General features: G+C 42.3%; 1 protein-coding gene across 2 annotated transcripts in view; it reads right to left on the minus strand.

The window, feature by feature from the left end:
* Window positions 1-21047, minus strand: part of ANKRD35 (ankyrin repeat domain 35) — a 70485-nt gene that overhangs the window by 19205 nt on the left and 30233 nt on the right. The window contains exons 1-3 of one of the 2 annotated variants that reach the window (XM_073609293.1): window positions 19052-19249; window positions 2741-2871; window positions 483-571 (exon numbers count right to left, since the gene is read on the minus strand). In XM_073609293.1, the coding sequence (XP_073465394.1) occupies window positions 483-571; window positions 2741-2871; window positions 19052-19090 (259 nt within the window). In that variant the 5' untranslated portion in view covers window positions 19091-19249. Of the gene's footprint in view, window positions 1-482; window positions 572-2740; window positions 2872-19051; window positions 19250-21047 lie in introns of those variants that run through there. The other variant, XM_073609292.1, reaches the window with a different exon arrangement.

The raw sequence follows: 21047 nt of genomic DNA on the forward strand, positions 1-21047 counted from the left end.
AATTTTTATTTTTTTTATTATAAACTTAAAAGGACCACTAGAGTAAAAAAATAAAAATAAAAAATATGATATCTATATGGGGTTAATACATGAAATTAATATATATATATATATATATATATATTTTTTTTTTTTTTGTTATTGTACGCTTTTATCATTGATCATATTTCCATTCGGGCCAAGCTGTCCAGAAATGGGGCAATTACAGGCTCTGGGCCAAACCATATAACATCGCCGGGGGGGTCGCACAAGACTAATATTTTGAACAATCAAGATTTTGCATGTTCAGCTATGGAGTTCTAGTTCAAAATCAAGGAATTCAGCCTCTAATTGAATTCTCCCATGGCAGACCCCACCTCGAACGTTTTCCGGGTATCAGTTGGCGTTGGCGGGTGGTTGCGAGTGCTTGTGGGGCTCTTGAGCGTTGAATGTGAAAGCCCAACCTAAATGTGGTCCTTCACTGTCACAATCGCGACCCTTACCATCGTCTGTTTTGGCGTTGATCTCTACTTTGTGGGATATAATGACGTTCATGCACTCCGTGAAACCCTTGGCAGCCGCGACATGGAAACTGCAGGAATGAAATTAGAAGGAGGTTAGGGTGGGAATGAAAAAAAAATTAGGAGCATTAAATGTTTCTGTGGAGTCTCTAAATGCAGAGTTGTGTTATTATAAAACTTTTGGTTACCCTTCTCCCCCACCGAATTTGTTGAGCCTTGGGGTCATCTCTCCTCACCAACCAAATCTGCTGGCCCTCTGGTGGCACTGCACCTGAGCTATGGCCCTCTGGTTACACCCCACCTGAGCTCTGGCCCTCTGGTTACACCCCACCTGAGCTCTGGCCCTCTGGTGGCACTGGCGCCCCACCTGAGCTCTCTTTTCTCTAGTGATGCTTACCTTGATTTCTGCACCAATTTGTCCTTTTGGTGGTGCCTATCCTGGGCTTTGTTCCTCTGGTGGAGTCCATCTTGACCTGTCTGGTGGCTTCCATCCTGAGCTCTCTCCATCTGGTGGCTCCTATTCTGTGCTCTGTCCCACCGGTTGTACGCACCTTAAACTCCATCTTTCCAGTAAGGCCCATTCTGAGCTCTGTCCATCTGTTGGAGCCCATCATGGCCTCTATTCATCTGGTTGCACCCATTCTGAGCTCTGTTCTGTTGGTCGTGCTCACCCCTAAGCTCTGTTCCTTCCAGAGGTGCCCATCCTAAACCCTGCCCCTCTGGTGGTGCTCATTCTGAGCTCTGTCCCTCTGGTGGTGCCCATCCTAAGCTTTGTCCCTCTGGTGGTTCCCATCCTAAGCTCTGTCCCTCTGGTGGCCCCAAATCCTGAGCTCTGTCCCTCTGGTGGCCCCAAATCCCGAGCTCTTTCCCTCTGTTGGCGACCATCCCGAGCTCTTTCCCTCTGTCGGCGCCCATCCCGAGCTCTTTCCCTCTGGCGGCGCCCATCCCGAGCTCTTTCCCTCTGGTGGCGCCCATCCCGAGCTCTTTCCCTCTGGCGGCGCCCATCCCGAGCTCTTTCCCTCTGGTGGTGCCCGAGCTCTTTCCCTCTGGCGGCGCCCATCCCAAGCTCTTTCCCTCTGGCGGCGCCCATCCCGAGCTCTTTCCCATTGTCGGCGCCTATCCCGAGCTCTTTCCCTCTGTCGGCGCCCATCCCGAGCTCTTTCCCTCTGTCGGCGCCCATCCTGGGCTCTTTCCCTCTGGTGGCGCCCAAGCTCTTTCCCTCTGGTAGCGCCCATCCCAAACTCTTTCCCTCTGGCGGCGCCTATCCTGAGCTCTTTCCCTCTGGCGGCACCCATCCTGAGCTTTTTCCCTCTGGCAGCACCCATCCCGAGCTCTTTCCCTCTGGTGGCACCCATCCCAAGCTCTTTCCCTCTGGTCGCGCCCATCCCGAGCGCTGCCTCTTTGGTGGCTCAATTCTCTTCTTCTACCCTACCACGAAGCCAATCCTGAGTTTGCCTGTCCTCTTGCACCTATCCGAAGCTCTGTTCCACCTGAGATGCCCATCTGGTGCTCCTTTCCTCCCAGGATTCTACTCTTGGCTCCCACCTTCCCATCAGCTTAAAAAAAATAAACTCACTGCAAGCCTGATGTCGACTTTTTCCTTTGCAGAAACACAAGCCCCGTATTTTGCTACTGAATTACTTTCTGGTGATTTTTTTTTTGCAACTTTGCCTTGATAGCTCTTCTCCCACCCTGACTCATTGCACTCCATGACTGAGCAGATGGTGTAATTTTAGATACCGCGTGGTTGAGGTCGAGGCTAAAATGGTCACTGTTCTGCTCCGTGTGAATGCGGTTACCATGGAGACGCACCAAGGCAGAGGACAGACGCATGAATTTACCGCAGAAAAAAAAGATACTTATCACTTCCTGGAAAATATATATGTTCTTTTTTCTGGGTAAAACCAAATCTTTCAGTTTGTGTGCTGGATTGCACGTCGGGAACCTGTTCATTTAAAGGACTTTTGAACATCTTTTAACTGCATATTTTAAACCACCACATACATTACAATCTGATTGTACAATCTGTTTTAAGATGACCATTCTACTGCAATTGTGCAATCTCCTTTTAGATCCATCAACAACTATGTGGTGCAATTGTCCAACCAATTGGACTTAAAGTAACGTTTCATTTGGTGAAACCAAACATTAGTCTGGAACATCTAAGGGAGCTTGTAACATCAGATTGTGGCCTTTGATCCAATGTCAAGCTAACCCACTAGCCAAAGAAGTTGACTTACGCTGATTGGCCGCCTGGGCCATTCTTGGTGGCCCTGATCGGCCTCTTGGATAGGATAGAAGAGACCTTCTTCGCATCCCCTTTCTCCACCGCTTCCACCAGCTTCTGGTCATATCTGTTCCACTTGTCCACCTGCAGAAGAGACAGAGAAGGTCAGAGCTCCTCCATGGACAAACTCATAAACCTCTCCAGATGTAGAGGCATCTAAAACTACTTTCCTCAACCAGGGTACCTCCAGAGGATTTTAGGGGCCCCTTGAAGTTTCTGACATTCTTCCCACTAACCACTAATGTAAGGAGCATTCTTCCCACTGATCACCAATGTAAGGAGCATTCTTCTCACTGATCACCAATGTAAGGAACATTCTTCTCACTGATCACCAATGTAAGGAACATTCTTCCCACTGATCACCAATGTAAAGAACATTCTTCCCACTGATCACCAATGTAAGGAACATTCTTCTCACTGATCACCAATGTAAGGAACATTCTTCTCACTGATCACCAATGTAAGGAACATTCTTCCCACTGATCACCAATGTAAGGAACATTCTTCCCACTGATCACCAATGTAAGGAACATTCTTCTCACTGATCATCAATGTAAGGAACATTCTTCTCACTGATCACCAATGTAAGGAACATTCTTCTCACTGATCATCAATGTAAGGAACATTCTTCTCACTGATCACCAATGTAAGGGACATTCTTCTCACTGATCACCAATGTAAGGAACATTCTTCCCACTGATCACCAATGTAAGGAACATTCTTCTCACTGATCACCAATGTAAGGAACATTCTTCCCACTGATCACCAATGTAAGGAACATTCTTCTCACTGATCACCAATGTAAGGAACATTCTTCTCACTGATCACCAATGTAAAGAACATTCTTCCCACTGATCACCAATGTAAGGAACATTCTTCTCACTGATCACCAATGTAAGGAACATTCTTCTCACTGATCACCAATGTAAGGAACATTCTTCCCACTGATCACCAATGTAAGGAACATTCTTCCCACTGATCACCAATGTAAGGAACATTCTTCTCACTGATCATCAATGTAAGGAACATTCTTCTCACTGATCACCAATGTAAGGAACATTCTTCTCACTGATCATCAATGTAAGGAACATTCTTCTCACTGATCACCAATGTAAGGGACATTCTTCTCACTGATCACCAATGTAAGGAACATTCTTCCCACTGATCACCAATGTAAGGAACATTCTTCTCACTGATCACCAATGTAAGGAACATTCTTCCCACTGATCACCAATGTAAGGAACATTCTTCCCACTGATCACCAATGTAAGGAACATTCTTCTCACTGATCACCAATGTAAGGAACATTCTTCCCACTGATCACCAATTCTTGCTATTGACTAAACATGTGCAGAACAAAAACATTTGTTTCGTTATGATTCATTATTTAAATAACTTAGTTAAATCTGTTTAATTCCTTTTTGGAATTGGTTTGGTCTATTCATTTTCGAATTTGATCAGAATTTTCTGAATTCGGATGAATTCAATTCAATTTGACCAAATTTGGAAGATTGGAATTGGCATTCAAATTCATTCTATTTGAGATTCAAATTTTGGAAGACGGTTATATTCTTTCTATTTAGTTTCATTCTTTTCTTTTTTTTATTTTCTATTCTGTTCTTTCTTACTTGATTATATTCTATTCTTTTATATTCTCTTTTTTTCTTTTCTTTTCTATTTCTTTATCTTCTTTTTTTTTTTACATTTTATTCTTGTTTTCAAATTTGATTTAGAATTTGAATTCAAATGGAATTGTGGCTGATTTTTTTGTTTTTCATTATTTCAGATTTGTCTTAAGTTGGTTACTATTGTAATTCGGATTCATCCAAATTTTGCGAATAGCAAAATTTTTTTTTTTCCGAATGTAAACAATCGATTTGATTTGCATATTCGTTATCCTCCCAGAAACTCTCCTCAGGTTCCCTAATAAGCTGTAAATAAAATGTCCTCCACCTAAAACCAGTGCAGAATTTTTGTTTTTCTTCCGGGGTTCCCCTTTATGTAAAAACATCCTGTTTGACTTCCCTCCCTCGATCGCGGCGGTGGTGATTTATAGGCGGTAAATCTTCCATTAGTCCCGGGCAGGATGTGGACATTGTTGATGGTATCCGGTAGCTGTGTGGTGACCCGTGACGGGTGCGGCATCGGCCCCGAAATAGCATGCCACCCAGGGCAGCCCATCAGAAAGGGGCGCCGACTCTCTCTAATATCGGCCTATCACAGAGGACCAGGACTCCGAAAATCTAAAAGGGGGGGTCGTCATACTGCTCAGGGAGTCTCACTCCTGCCGCTTTAGAGCTATTTTTAATGATTTGCCTTCTCAGCAGTAAACAATGAGTTTTGGGTGGTGTGACCTTTTAAAGATGAAGGTGGTGGTACGACTATTTATTTAAAGTCGTGACCTTTTACAGATCTTCTCTGGAGGTTTGATATTGTGGTTCTCCCCCCCCTCCCCCCCATCGTCTGCCCCCCCATCGTCTGCCCCCCCCCTCATCCGTTCATCGGCCAGCAGTGCCCGCCCACTTCTGTAACCGTCGAGATAAGATGCGCCGATAAGGAGGCAGGCGAGGGACACCTGCTGCACACCTGGTGTGAGGGGCCCCACCCACAGCACAGCACTGGAGGCCGACGGAAGCTTTACATACAGATGACACAGACGGGGCCTTACAGGGAACTTATATACAGTATATTGTGAAGAACCCTTCTATGGGTATACTGAGGACCCTTGTATATGTATACAGAGGAGGACCCCCGTATAGGTAAACGGAGGACCCCTATATAGGTATACAGGAGAGAACCCTTCTATGTGTATACAGAGGACCCCTATATAGGTATACAGAGGAGAACCCCTCTATGTGTATACGGAGGACCCCTATATAGGTATACGAAGGAGAACCCTTCTATGTGTATACGGAGGACCCCTATATAGGTATACGAAGGAGAACCCTTCTATGTGTATACGGAGGACCCCTATATAGGTATACAGAGGAGAACCCCTCTATGTGTATACGGAGGACCCCTATATAGGTATACGAAGGAGAACCCTTCTATGTGTATACGGAGGACCCCTATATAGGTATACGAAGGAGAACCCTTCTATGTGTATACGGAGGACCCCTATATAGGTGTATGAAGGAGAACCCTTCTATGTGTATACAGAGGACCCCTATATAGGTATACAGAGGAGAACCCTTCTATTATTCAGAGGAGGCCCCCTGTGTGTATACGGAGGACCCCTATATAGATATACGAAGGAGAACCCTTCTATTATTTAGAGGATGACGGAGGACCCCTATATAGGTATACGAAGGTGAACCCTTCTATGTGTATATTGAGGACCCTTATATAGGTATACAGAGGAGGACCCTTCTATGTGTATACAGAGGATCCCTATATAGGTGTACAGAGGAGGACCCTTCTATGTGTATACGGAGGAACCCTATATAGGTGTACAGAGGAGAACCCTTCTATGTGTATACGGAGGAACCCTATATAGGTGTACAGAGGAGAACCCTTCTATGTGTATACAGAGGACTCCTATATAGGTATACAGAGGGGAACCCTTCTATTATTCAGAGGAGGACCTGACCCCTGTGTGTATACAGAGGACCCCTACATAGGTATATGAAGGTGAACCCTTCTATGTGTATACAGAGAACCCCTATAAAGGTATACGAAGGAGAACCCTTCTATGTGTATACAGAGGACCCCTATATAGGTGTACAGAGGAGAACCCTTCTATTATTCAGGGGAGGACCCCTTTTGTGTATACGGAGGACCCCTATATAGGTATACGAAGGAGAACGCTTCTATGTGTATAGGGAGGACCCCTATATAGGTGTACGAAGGAGAACCCTTCTATGTGTATACGGAGGACCCCTATATAGGTATACAGAGGAGAACCCTTATATTATTCAGAGGAGGACCCCTGTGTGTTTACAGAGGAGAACCCTTCTATTATTCCGAGGAGGACCCCTGTGTGTATACAGAGGAGGACCCTTCTATGCTTATTCAGAGGAGAACCCCTGTGTGTATGTATACAGAGGAGAACCCTTTCTGAGATTATTCAGAGGAGGACCCCTGAGTATACGGAGGAGGATCCCTGTATACAGAGGTCTATGGAATATTCAGAGGAGGTCCCCTGTATGGGTGTAGGGAGAGGGACCCCTGTATAGATATACAATGGAGAACCCTTCTATGATTTTTCAGAGGAGGACCCCTGTACAAGTATATGGAGGAGGACCTCCTGTACAAGTATATGGAGGAGGACCCCTGTACAAGTATATGGAGGAGGACCCCTGTACAAGTATATGGAGGAGGACCCCTGTACAAGTATATGGAGGAGGACCCCTGTACAAGTATATGGAGGAGGACCCCCTGTACAAGTATATGGAGGAGGACCCCCTGTACAAGTATATGGAGGAGGACCCCTGTACAAGTATATGGAGGAGGACCCCTGTACAAGTATATGGAGGAGGACCCCTGTACAAGTATATGGAGGAAAACCCCTGTACTTGTATACAGAAGAGGACCCTTTTATGCATATACGAAGAAAGACCCCCCTCTATATAAAGAAGAACCATACTATGTTTATACTGAGGACCCTTCTATATTTTTATACTGAGGCGGACCCCTATATATGTATGCAGAGCAATCCTGGATGTGTATATAGAGAAAGTCCCCTCTATATCTATACAAAGACGGTCCCCTGTGTGTGTACAGAAAAGGACCCCATATATGTACAGTAAACAGAGGGGGGGGCCCTCGGTATCCAAACAAGGTCTTCTGTTTGTGTATACGGAGGACCCTCATAATTGTATATGGAGGAAGTCCTCTTTATACGATATGTATACAGACAAGGACCCCTGTATATAAGTTTACGGAGGTGGACCCCTGTGTATGGAAGAGGACCCCTGTATTTGTGTTTACAGAGGGAGACCCGTGTATATGGAGGAGGACTCCTCTATTATAAGTAGAAAGACCCCTCTATATGTATACGGTGGAGAACCCTTCTGTGCTTACACGGAGGAGACCTCTCCGTACCTTTATAGAGGAGGCCCCTTTGCTGTATATACTGTATATGGAGGAGAACCCCTGTAGGTGAATATGGAGGAGAACCCCTGTAGGTGTATATGGAAAAGGGCCCCTGTAGGTGTATATGGAAGAGGACCCCTGTAGGTGTATATGGAAGAGGACCCCTGTAGGTGTATATGGAAGAGGACCCCTGTAGGTGTATATGGAAGGTGACCCCTGTAGGTGTATATGGAGGAGGACCACTGTAAGATGTATATGGAGGAGGACCCCTGTAGGTGTATATGGAGGAGGACCACTGTAGGTGTATATGGAAGGTGACCCCTGTAGGTGTATATGGAGGAGGACCACTGTAGGTGTATATGGAAGGTGACCCCTGTAGGTGTATATGGAGGAGGACCACTGTAGGTGTATATGGAAGGTGACCCCTGTAGGTGTATATGGAGGAGGACCACTGTAAGATGTATATGGAGGAGGACCACTGTAGGTGTATATGGAGGAGGACCACTGTAGGTGTATATGGAAGAGGACCACTGTAAGATGTATATGGAGGAGGACCACTGTAAGATGTATATGGAGGAGGACCCCTGTAGGTGTATATGGAAGAGGACCCCTGTAGGTGTATATGGAGGAAGTCTTCACTGTATACAGAGGAAGTCCCCTGCATACTGTATGTACATGGACCAAGTCCCCTTTGTGTGTATACAGAGAAGGTCCCCTTTAAGCTTCCAGAGGATAACTTTTCTAAATATCTCAGGAGACATCAGTGAGGGACAAGTAATCCTCCAGCTATGTCTACACCACTCAGTGGGACAAAGTGCTCTAAGTGTCTCAGATTTTTCTCCTTGGCCTCGGGGGGGCCCCCTTTCACCTAACTCCTCTCTGGTGCCCCCGGGAGGTCGTATGATTTACAGTCGGTGGAACCGGTTTGTCTTGCACACCCGATGGCCGTCACAGTGACAGCCTCACCGAGCCTACCAGAGACAAGGAGGACCCTTGTTGGTCTAACTTTCTCCGTACAGAAGAGGGACCTTTGCCTCCCCCGTGAATACTGCAAATATTTACCGTATCGATCGGTTGTGAATAAACCTGAAGGGGTCCAAGATCCATGTGTACCAAGTCTGAGAGCGCCGGGCCAAAGACCAGAGTCCAAAATCTTTGAATATTCGTGTTAATGGCAAGAGAACCTGAAACCCCCAACACGTTTTCGGCGCTCAAAGATCTCCTCCTCCAGGCATGTGGTTCAAAGGACTCCAAAACGGCACAGATACCAAAATGAATGGTTTACAGGTGAACAACGAAGTGTGCCGGGGATCGGTGTAATATCACACCTGGACCCTGACGGAGGAGAATGCGGAGCCCCCCGAAACGCATTGGGATGGTTTTCTTGCTATAAATTGGCATTTATCGTAAGATTTTTGGACACTCTGATCTATGGATAGCTTCTCACAATGGGCATTAGAAGCAGCAGCAAGTCAGGCAGAGCCCCGCCTAATTTTCTGGCTGGAGGACGTCCAGCATCATCTAGCCCAGGAATATGCAAATAGCGGACCTCCAGCTGTTGCAGAACTACAAGTCCCATGAGGCATAGCAAGACTCTGACAGCCACAAGCATGACACCCAGAGGCAGAGGCATGATGGGACTTGTAGTTTTGCAACAGCTGGAGGTCCACTAATTGCATACCCCTGATCTAGCCCATGGGTGTTCAACCTGCGGCCCTCCAGCTGTTGCAAAACTACATTACCCATAATGCATTGCAAGGAAATTCCCCTGAGGCCTTGCAAGGCTGACCGTTGCAAGCATGACTCCCGAAAGGCAGATGCATGATGGGACTTGTAGTTCCACAACAGCTGGAGGGCCACCAGTTTGGGCAACCAATGATCTATTCTTTATTCAAATTCAAATCGATTCCAATTTTTCGAATTCTGTTCGAGATCAAATTTATTCTATTCAAAATCTGAATTTTGGAAGTGGGTTATATTCTTTCTATTCCATTCTATTCTATTGGTTTTTTTCTATTCTATTTTTTTATTTTCTATTCTATTTGAAATTCTAATTTTAGAAAACGGTTATATTGTTATATTCTTTCTATGCTACTCTTTTCTATTGTTCTATTCTATTCTATTTTTTATTCTATTATTTTATTTTCTATTCAAATTTATCCTATTGGAATTTCAGAAGATGTTTGAATTTATTCTATTCAATTTTCAGAACATGGTTAGATTCTTTCTATTTTATTCTACTCTTTTCTATTCTATTCTATTTTTTATTCTATTATTTTATTTTCTATCCCATTCAAATTTATTTTATTCAAATTTCAGAAGATGGTTAGATTCTTTCTTTCTATTTTATTCTATTATTTCCTATTGTTCTATTTTCTATTCTATTTTATTTTCTATTCTATTTGAATTTCGGAAGATGGTTAGATTCTGTCTATTTTTTATTCTATTTCTTTATTTTCTATTTTATTTTGTTCTTTTTTTACTCTATTCTTTCATTTTTCTATTTTATCCCTTTTTTTTATATTGTGTTTTTTTTTTTTTATTGTATTTTTTGTTTTACTTTACTATATTCTATTCTTTTATTTTCTATTATATTCCTCCTATTTACTTTTCTATTTTATTCTCTTCGGAAAATCTAATTAGATTCGAAAACCATTTGAATTTGAATTTTTGTCAGAAATTTTGATTCGTTATTTCAGATTTGTTTAAATTCGTTACTATTGTAATTCGCAAATTCAAATATATCCGAATAACTATTGTTATTCTATTGTTTGCTCTATTCTTTTCTATTCTATTATTGTATTTTCTATTCTATTCTAATAATTTCTATTTGAATTTCAGAAGATGGCTAGATTTTCTATTTTATTCTATACTATTTTTTATTCCTTTTTCTTTATTTCTATTCTATTTTGTTCTGTTTTACTTTATTCTTTAATTTTCTATTCTATCCCCCTTTTTTTTCTATTGTATTTTGTTGTGTTTTACTTCATTATATTCTATTCTTTTATTTTCTATTTTATTCCTCTATTTACTATTCTATTTTATTCACTTCTTCCCAAAATCGAATTTGATTCGAAAATATTTGAATTTGAATTTCGTCCGAAATTTTGATTCGTGATTTCAGATTTGTTTAAATTCATTACTATTGTAATTCGGATACATCCGACTGTTCCGAATAACTATTGTTATTCTATTTTATTCTATTGTTTGTTCTATTCTATCCTTTTCTATTCTATTATTGTATTTTCTATTTTATTTGAATTTCAGAAAATGGTTCGTTTCTTTCTATTTTATTCTATTCTATTTCTTTATTTTCTATTCTATTTTGTTCTGTTTTACTTTATTCTTTCATTTTCTATTCTATCCCCCTTTTTTTTTCTATTGTATTTTGTTCTGTTTTACTTCATTATATTCTATTCTTTTATTTTCTATTATATTCCTCTATTTACTATTCTATTTTATTCTTCCCGAAATCGAATTTGATTCGAAAACTATTTGAATTTGAATTTCATCCGAAATTTTAGATTAATTATTTCAGATTAGTTTAAATTCGTTACTATTGTAATTCGGATATATCCGAATGTTCCGAATAACTATTGTTATTCTATTTTATTCTATTGTTTGTTCTAATTTATCCTTTTCTATTCTATTATTGTATTTTCTAGTTTCGAATTTCAGAAAATGGTTAGAGTCTTTCTATTTTATTCTATTCTATTTTTTATTCTATTTCTTTATTTTCTGTTCTATTTTGTTCTCTTTTACTTCATTATAGTCTGTTCTATTTTCTATTACATTCCTCCTATTTACTATTCTATTTTATTCACTTCTTCCGGAAATCGAATTCGATTCAAAAACTATTTGAATTTCATCCGAAATTTTGATTCGTTATTTCAGATTTGTTTAAATTCATTACTATTGTAATTCGGATATATCCGAATGTTCTGAATAACTATTGTTATTCTATATTATTCTATTGTTTGTTCTATTCTACTATTGTATTTTCTATGCTAATCGAATTTATTCTATTTGAATTTCAGAAGATGGTTAGATCTTTATTCTATTCTATTTTTTATTCTATTTCTTTCATTTCTATTTTATTCTGTTTTACTTTATTCTTAAATTTTCTATTCTATCCCTTTTTTTTCTATTGTATTTTTTGTTTTGTTTTACATTATGATTTAATTTTCTATTCTATCCTTTTTTTTTATTGTATTTTGTTCTGTTTTACTTCATTATATTCTACTCTTTTATTTGCTATTATATACCTCTATTTTCTATTCTATTTTATTCTCTTCTTTCGGAAAATCGAATTCGATTCGAAAACTATTTGAGTTTGAATTTCGTCCGAAATTTTGGATTCGTTATTTCAGATTTGGTTTAAATTCATTACTATTGTAATTCGGGAATTCGGATGCATCCAAAATAGCGAAAAATTTGTCTGAATTTCAATTCGGGACGAAACGAACCGCACACGTCTAGTCTGCCTGCATTACATAGAGAAGCGCAGAGACCCAGTGATGGAACATAGGATGTCGGCACGTTTGAGTGATTTCAGGGGCCGCTATGTGAGGGGAGTTCATGGCGCAGCCGGGGGTACAAGCCAAACCCCGCGCGCACACACAAGAGGCCGCCTGCGGTCTGCATACCGCCAATATTCTCCTCTGGCCTCAAGAATCTGTTATTTTATAAGTTGAAAGCAATAAAAAGAAGAGGAAAAAAATAGAGCTGGAATGTTTTTTTGGCATTCCACAAACAGGAGCAAAGGGCCAGGGGCCACAGGTTGTCTGCAGATGTGGGAACGGGGCCCAGGCGCTGCGAGTACAGATGTGGGGAGGGGGGGCTCCGCCCACAACGGCGGTCTGTCTGCGCACGTGTCCCGCCCGTCTTAGGACAGCTGTAAAGCGTCAATTTGGGCGGCCAGATAAAGTTGACTATTTTTAGATCATTTTATCGGACACGTTATACCTCCCCTCCCCCCCCCCCCCCCCCCACATTCCGCTAAGTAGCGTTTAGAGGAAACAGATTTTGGGTGATTAGTTTTGGAAAAATGTCGGTAAATTTTTTTTTTTTTTTTAGAGGGCCGTCGCTTCTTACTGGCCGATTTACAGTCCCTTCCATTGTTTCAAAGGCATTTCTGGTGACCGTAATTCGCTCTTCAGAGGGAGGAGGGATAATTAGTAGCAGGATGTCATTGGTGGAATGTTGGGATGGGAAAGAGAACTTTGAAAATTCTTATCATTTTTTTTTTTTAAAGTGAAACATTCAATAATAGTAAAAATGAGGACCTTTAAATGTTATTTGGACCTCCCTGCCGCTGACGAAGAGTGGCCTGCTCCTCTGAGCCTGCAGATACCCCATCCCTATGATTCAGGGGGGAACCGCTTGATGTGGCTGTCATTGAGGTGTGGGCCCTTCTTCACTCGTAGAGGTCCGCCTGCTAATATTGGTCTCCCACCAGCGGGAACCACAAGATGCAGCAAGTTTCTGTTGGTGCAGGAATTGGGGTGAAGGTGCAGGATTTGGGGTGATCTGAGGGGTGAGGGTGCAGAAATTGAGGTGTTTTTAAAGGTGCAGGAACTGAGGTGATCTCGGGTATAAAGGTGCAGGAACTGGGGTGATCTCGGGTATAAAGGTGCAGGAAATGGGGTGATCTCGGGTGTGAAGGTGCATGAATTTGGGGGATCACAGGTGTGAAGGTGAAGGAATTGGGGTTATCTCAGGTGTGAAGGTGCAGGAACTGGGGTGATTTGAGATTAGAAGGTGCAGGATCTTGGGTGATCTGAGGTCGGAAGGTGGAGAAATTGGGGTGAGCTGAGATGTGAAGATATGAGAATTGGGGTGATTTGAGGTCTAAATGTGAAGTAATTGAGGCTGATCTACGGTGTGATGTGCAGGAATTGGGGTGATTTGAAGGTACAGGAATTGGGGTGATCTGAGGTCCGAAGGTGCAGAAATTGGCATGGTCTGAGGTGTGAAGGCGCCAAAATGAGTTTGACCTAATGTCTAAAGGTGAAGGAACTGAGGCTGATCTATGGTGTAAAGATTCAAGAACTGGGGTGATCTGAGGTGTAAAGGTGCAGGAACTGGGGTGATCTAGGGTGTGAAGATACAGGAATTGGGGCAATCTGAGGTGTGACCGTGCAGGAACTAGGGGTGACCTAAAGTCTAAACGTGCATGAATTGGGGTAATCTGAGATATAAAGGAACTAGGGTTATCTGAGATTTGAATTTGCTGGAATTGGGGTGATCTTGGGAGTGAAGGTGCTGGAATTGGGGTAATCTGGGGGGGTGAAGATGATGGAATTGGGGTGATCTGGGGGATGAAGGTGATGGAATTTGGGTGATCTGGGGAGTGAGGGTGCTGTAATTGGGGTGATCGGGGGGGGGGGGGGGGTGCTGGAATTAGGGTGATCTGGAGGGTGAAGGTGCTGTAATTAGGATGATCTAGGGGGTGAGGGTACTGAAATTGGGTGATCTGGAGGGTGAAAGTGCTGGAATTTGGGTGATCTGGGGGGTGGAGGTGCTGGAATTGGGGTGATCTGGGGGGGTGAAGGTGTTGGAATTGGGGTGATATGGGTGGTGAAGGTGCTGGAATTTGGGTGATAAAATTACAATCTCTACACCGAAGACAAATTCTATTGGTCGGATTCCATTTCTCTGTTTTAATATCTTAGCATTATAAGAACCAACAAAGATAACGATACGAAGACTGACAACTTCCACATCAGAATATATCCTATTAATGAAATGGATAATGTCCAGTAATGTGTGAACTCACCCGGGCCACCAGACACTTCACACCCATTGAGATGTCTGCAGGGACATGCCCAGAGCCGCCCGCAAACAGCGATTGTTTGTATTGATAACATTTCTGAGATGATTAAAAGGTCTCTCTGCAGAAACCAATTTTTGTTTTCTGATGCATTTTGATGGATTGCAGCCAATGATATGCCAACCTAGCGTGATACAAATGTTACTCGTGTTCTTCCAATTACACAAAGAATTTGGCAAAGAAAGGGTGTCGGCATTCTGACCTTGCTAGGGGGCCCATTCTCATGGGCAAATGCTCAAATTTGTCAACACTGTGTGCCAGCTTGATGGGCCCCAGGTTGGCTCTAATTCAGCACCAAAACCCGAAATGACGTTAAGACACGTCAAACAATTGGAGTGTCCACCTTACTGGAAATTGATTGGTAATCTAGAATTCTAAACGGCAGCTGTGGATTTCAGCTCTTTGGCTTTCTGAACAACGTTGGCCAATAGATGGTTAACGAGATGTCATAAAGAGACACAAGTCTTGTCCATTTCACTGGGACCCACCATAAAGTTAACTCAATGGGTCATTGAGGCCTATTAGTGGTAATAAAATTTGTTACAGAGTAAAGACGACACTTGACGCACACTCTCTCGAAGAACCAACCAAGTACGTCGCTAACAAACCTTATACAGCCCAACTTAGTCCAATTGTTGAAATTGGCCTTCTGGTCAGGTACGAGTCCACCAAATGGTAAGCTTTGCCGCCAACGTTGGGCACCTTCATCTACTGTGATCTGAGTTCAGAACAAGATCAGTTTATTGGTTTCTGAGAAACCCAAAAATTCCTTCTAAAAATATCAGCCAATGGCCAGATCGAAAATGTTACCAAAATTTTTAAAACTTAAATGTCTGATACAAATCAACTTATTGGTTTCTGTAAAATCCAGACAATCCTTTCAAAAATATCGGCCAATGTTCAGATCGAAAATTTGACCAACATTTTTTAAAACTCAATGTCTGATACAAACCAACTTATTGGTTTCTGAGAAATCCAGAAATTCCTTCTAAAAATATCGACCAATAGTCAGAAATTCCTTCTAAAGATATCAGCCAATGGCCAGATTTGACTAAAATTTTCAAAACTTAATGTCTGATACAAATCAACTTATTTGTTTGGTATTCCTTCTTAAAAATCTTAGACAGCCCAACCTAGTCTGATTGTTGAACTTTGCCTTCTGGTCAAGTACGAGTTCACCAAATGGTGAGTTTTGCCACCAACGTTGGGCACCTTACCTACTGTGATCTGAGGTCAGAACAAGATCAGTTTATTGGTTTCTGAGTAACCCAGAAATTCCTTCTAAGAAAATCTGCCAATGGTCAGATGAAAAATTTTACCAAAATGTTTAAAACTCAACGTCTGATACAAATCAGCTTATTGGTTTCTGAGAAATCCAGAAATTGCTTCTAAAAATATCGCCCATTGGTCAGATCAAAAATTAGAATTTTTTTTTAAAACTCAATGTCTGATACAAATCAGCTTGGTTTGGTATTCCTCCTTCAAATATGGTCATGTCAAAAATTTTACCAAAATTTTTTAAACTCAAACATCTGATACAAACCAACTTATTGGTTTCTGAGAAATTCCTTCTAAAAATATCGGCCAAATGGTCAGAAATTCCTTCTAAAAATATCAGCCAATGGCCAGATCAAAAATTTTACCAAAATTTTTAAAACTCAAATGTCTGATACAAATCCCACGCAGAGAGAGACACGAAGTTCAGCTTTTTTTTTTCCCACCACAAGCCTGATTTTAGTAGTGATGGCAGGGTACGATGCTTGCCGTGACTCGCAACAGAAACAGCGACTGGTTTTTCCAGTTGTAAAGTCTTCTCGTCCCGTTAAATTACCTAGACACCTTTTTTATAATCCGTCACACCTCCAGGATAAGCCTTAGTGACCCCGATTTTTTTCATTTTTTTTAATTATTATTATTTAAATGACTATTTTTGTTCATAACAGGATCAGCTGGAATCCTTCCGTCAACACGAAGGAGTGTTCATCATTCGCTACCAACAAGTTTTGACACTTTCCGCCCTAATTATTCAACTCCAAAAAATGCTGAAGGCTCCTCACCGAGATCTCTCACTTTAAACTCTCCAATTATTGGGGAGAGTCGCGGTTTGTAATTACCGCCAAACCAAAGGCGACTGCATTACAGGACGAGATCTCACAGACTTGTTTATAAAATATTAATGACTTGGATGAGATACAAACATGGGGAGCCGTTACCCAAATCTACGACGTTCCATGCAATTGTGATATGAGTGACACAGAGCGATGGTGACCAGACATTGGGTGACGAGACCCCCCACAGGACAAAGAAATCTCATCAATAAGAGACAAAAATAGATAAGAGGCCACAGTGACATCACCGTTCTCCAGATATAAGATATATTATACAGGAGTGACAGTATGTCTGTAGGTTTGCACTGTATGGTGCAGGTCATCCATGCAGTGGTGCAGCAGCTGGACTGCCCCTCCCCCATTGTACACACAGCTGTCAGTCATTATAGGACTGATTACAGAGCTCAGTCCCGGTGATGACAGTCCTGACCCTCTCCTCTCCTGGTGATCGAGTTGTAGTTTGTTTCTCTGTGTGTTCTGTATTAGTAACCAATAACTGTCGACCGCTGAGCAAACATTCCCGCTGACCGCGGGCGGCCCATCACGCCAACTTCTCCGGAACACTCAGAGTTCCTACCACCAGCCACGCACACAACAAACACTTCAACCTCCACATATACCCAGGAGTACAGTGTCTGTGTTCTGCATACCCAAATGTCAGGGTGTCCGTGTCCAGGGGCCCCATGTGTCAGGGTGTCAGTGTTCTGAGACCCCCAAGTGTCAGGATGTCATTGTTCTGGACCCTCAAGTGTCAGTGTGTCATTGTTCTGGGACCCCCAAGTGTCAGGATGTCATTGTTCTGGGACCCCCAAGTGTCAGGATGTCATTGTTCTGGATCCCCAAGTGTCAGGATGTCATTGTTCTGGATCCCCAAGTGTCAGGGTGTCATTATTCTGGGACCCCCAAGTGTCAGGATGTCATTGTTCTGGACCCTCAAGTGTCAGGGTGTCAGTGTTCTGAGACCCCCAAGTGTCAGGATGTCATTGTTCTGGACCCTCAAGTGTCAGTGTGTCATTGTTCTGGGACCCCCAAGTGTCAGGATGTCATTGTTCTGGGACCCCCAAGTGTCAGGGTGTCTTTGTTCTGGGGCCCCAAGTGTCAGGGTGTCATTGTTCTGGATCCCCAAGTGTCAGGGTGTCATTGTTCTGCCCCCCCCCCCAAGTGTCAGGGTGTCATTGTTCTGGATCCCCAAGTGTCAGGGTGTCATTGTTCTGGATCCCCAAGTGTCAGGGTGTCATTGTTATGGACCCTCAAGTGTCAGGGTGTCATTGTTCTGGATCCCCCCCAAGTGTCAGGGTGTCATTGTTCTGGGACCCCCAAGTGTCAGTGTGTCATTGTTCTGGGACCCCCAAGTGTCAGGATGTCATTGTTCTGGGACCCCCAAGTGTCAGGGTGTCTTTGTTCTGGGGCCCCAAGTGTCAGGGTGTCATTGTTCTGGATCCCCAAGTGTCAGGGTGTCATTGTTCTGCCCCCCCCCCAAGTGTCAGGGTGTCATTGTTATGAACCCTCAAGTGTCAGGGTGTCATTGTTCTGGATCCCCCCCAAGTGTCAGGGTGTCATTGTTCTGCCCCCCCCAAGTGTCAGGGTGTCATTGTTCTGGACCCCCAAGTGCCAGGGTGTCATTGTTCTGGGACCCTCAACTGTCAGTGTGTCATTGTTCTGGGACCCCTAAGTATCAGGGTGTCATTGTTCTGGACCCCCAAGTGTCAGGGTGTCATTGTTCTGGATCCCCCCCAAGTGTCAGGGTGTCATTGTTCTGGACCCTCAAGTGTCAGTGTGTCATTGTTCTGGGACCCCCAAGTGTCAGGGTGTCATTGTTCTGGACCCTCAAGTGTCAGTGTGTCATTGTTCTGGGACCCCCAAGTGTCAGGGTGTCATTGTTCTGGACCCCCAAGTGTCAGGGTGTCATTGTTCCTGATCCTCAAGTGTCAGGGTGTCATTGTTCCTGATCCTCAAGTGTCAGGGTGTCATTGTTCTGGACCCCCAAGTGTCAAGGTGTCCTTGTTCTGGGGCCCCCAAGTGTCAGGGTGTCATTGTTCTGGGGCCCCCAAGTATCAGGATGTCATTATTCTGGGTCCCCTGGTCCCTAATCTATGATCATTTCTATCACACAATATAAAATAAACTCCGGCACTATGGCAGAATCTGGTGTACAGTTCCCCCAGAACCCCCCCATCCCCCCGTCACCAAACCTTTCCACCTCTCCAGCACCAATCCCCGGACTCCGGCACAGAACTGGTTAACCCAAAAATACTTCACGAAGTGGTTGCGGTCGCTCCATCATACGTACAGGAAACTGTGAGGAGGAACACGAGAAGATTTTCTTCATCCTGGGACGGGGGGTCCTGGCGGGGGGCTACGCTCTCATGGTGGCTCCGGGGACACCGAGCCGTGTGACACAGATAGAAGGGATCGCACAGAGCATGGGATGCCTCCCAGGGATATGGGTGTCACCAGACTGGATGCCGAGCCGCCCTCCTGCTGCAATGGGAGAAAGCAGTCAGCCGCTTAACACCTCGAGTGCCGCGCCGCCTGCATTTAAAGGGCCGGCGAACCCGGGACTTGTTGCCGATGTCATTCATATTTCATGCTGGGATTTTTTTTTTTATTTTTTTCTCCCAGGGCCAGTTACATTTTTTTTTTTCTTTGCTAGAAGATGACGGGAAATCCAAAATGTTACAGTTGTCACCAGAACAGGAATAGGGTGGAAATCTTCCAATGGGGACACCCGGTTTTAAGAGGGGGGATCACAGTTTGCTCTCACTTCCTGTTGTGTCTACAGGACAGGAAGTGAAGGGAAATCTCCTCCCAACCGGACACCAAAAATAAACCGGCAGGAGGTTTAACCCTTACCTGAAAACATAAACATGCGGCGGGGAATACGGCTTTTATGTCCAGATGGGTTTTACTGCGGCTTCCAACCGTGAAAATGACGGGTTCTCTTTTGCACCTAAAAAATGACTTCCAGAAGCGGTTCATGTATTTGGCTTATTGATGATGGGTATTTAAAGGTGACGTTTAATCTGCTTATAATTTGCCTTCCCTGATCCCCCCCTCCCATCAACTTTTTTTTTTTTTTTTTTTATGAATTACCTTTTTTATTTATATATGAAATAAAAAATGTAAAAGTCGTTTTATTTATTTATTTTATTCAGATTTTATGAATTTTTTTCCCATGACATTTTTTTTTAATTCGGATTTTTATTTTATTTTTTTTTTTAATTCATTTTTTTAAAGCTTAGATTTTATTTATGACATTTTTTTTCTGATAATGACATTCACTGTGTGTTTTTTGAAATTCAGATTTTTTTTATTTAAAAAAAAAAAAAAAACTTTTTTTGCAGTTTAGATTTTATATATAATTTTTTTTTTCCGATAATGACTTTTTTTTCTTTTCTTTTGTATTCAGATTTTATTTTTATTTTTCTTTTCTTTTTTTAATTTTAGATTTTAGTTCCGATTTTTTTTTTTTCAAATAATGACTTTTTATTTACCATTTTCTTTAAATTTAAAATTCATTTATTAAAAAATAAAATATTTTTTTTTTATTTTAGATTTTATTTATGAATTTATTTATCCAATAATGACATTTGTTTTCATTTAAATTTTATTTATGAATTTTTTTCCCAATAATTACTTTTTTTTCCATTTTCCATTTTATTTATGAATTTTTTCCCCAATAATTACTTTTTTTTAATTTACATTTTATTTATGAAAAAAAAATTTTGATAACTGTTTTCTTTTTTTTTTTTTTTTCAAATTTTGATTTTATTTATTAAAAAAATGTAAATTTTTTTTTTAATTTTTTTTTCCTGATAAATGACATTAAATAAATCTTTTCCATTTTCATTACATATCTTATTTTATACCTGGTGATGTCCTCACTGGGTCTCTGCGCTTCTCTATGTAACGCCGGCAGATCATGGCTGGTGGGAGGGGCCGGCAGGGGGGCTGTACCTAGCTTACTGAAAACATCCCAGCCCCCGACCTCAATACTCCTCTCCAGAGCCCTCAGTCCTGATGCAAGCAGTGGGAGGAGTTATGCAAATATCAAAGTGCCTTGAGGGGCGGGTGTCAGGAGGAGTGGGAGGTCCTTTGCAGGCTTCATTTGCATAGGTAACGCCCACATGTGATACTGAGCCTTCATGATTGAAATAACTAAATTCCAATGAATGTAAGGGGCGGGGCCAGGGACAGCCAATTCGTGGCACGTTCCCCTATCACTCTTATCTACTTCGGATCTGTTACTAAGTTCTTTTTTTTGTTTGTTTTTTTTACACTATGCC

Source organism: Aquarana catesbeiana, linkage group LG13, assembly GCF_042186555.1.
Source record: "Aquarana catesbeiana isolate 2022-GZ linkage group LG13, ASM4218655v1, whole genome shotgun sequence".
NCBI classification, from domain to species: Eukaryota; Metazoa; Chordata; class Amphibia; order Anura; family Ranidae; genus Aquarana; species Aquarana catesbeiana.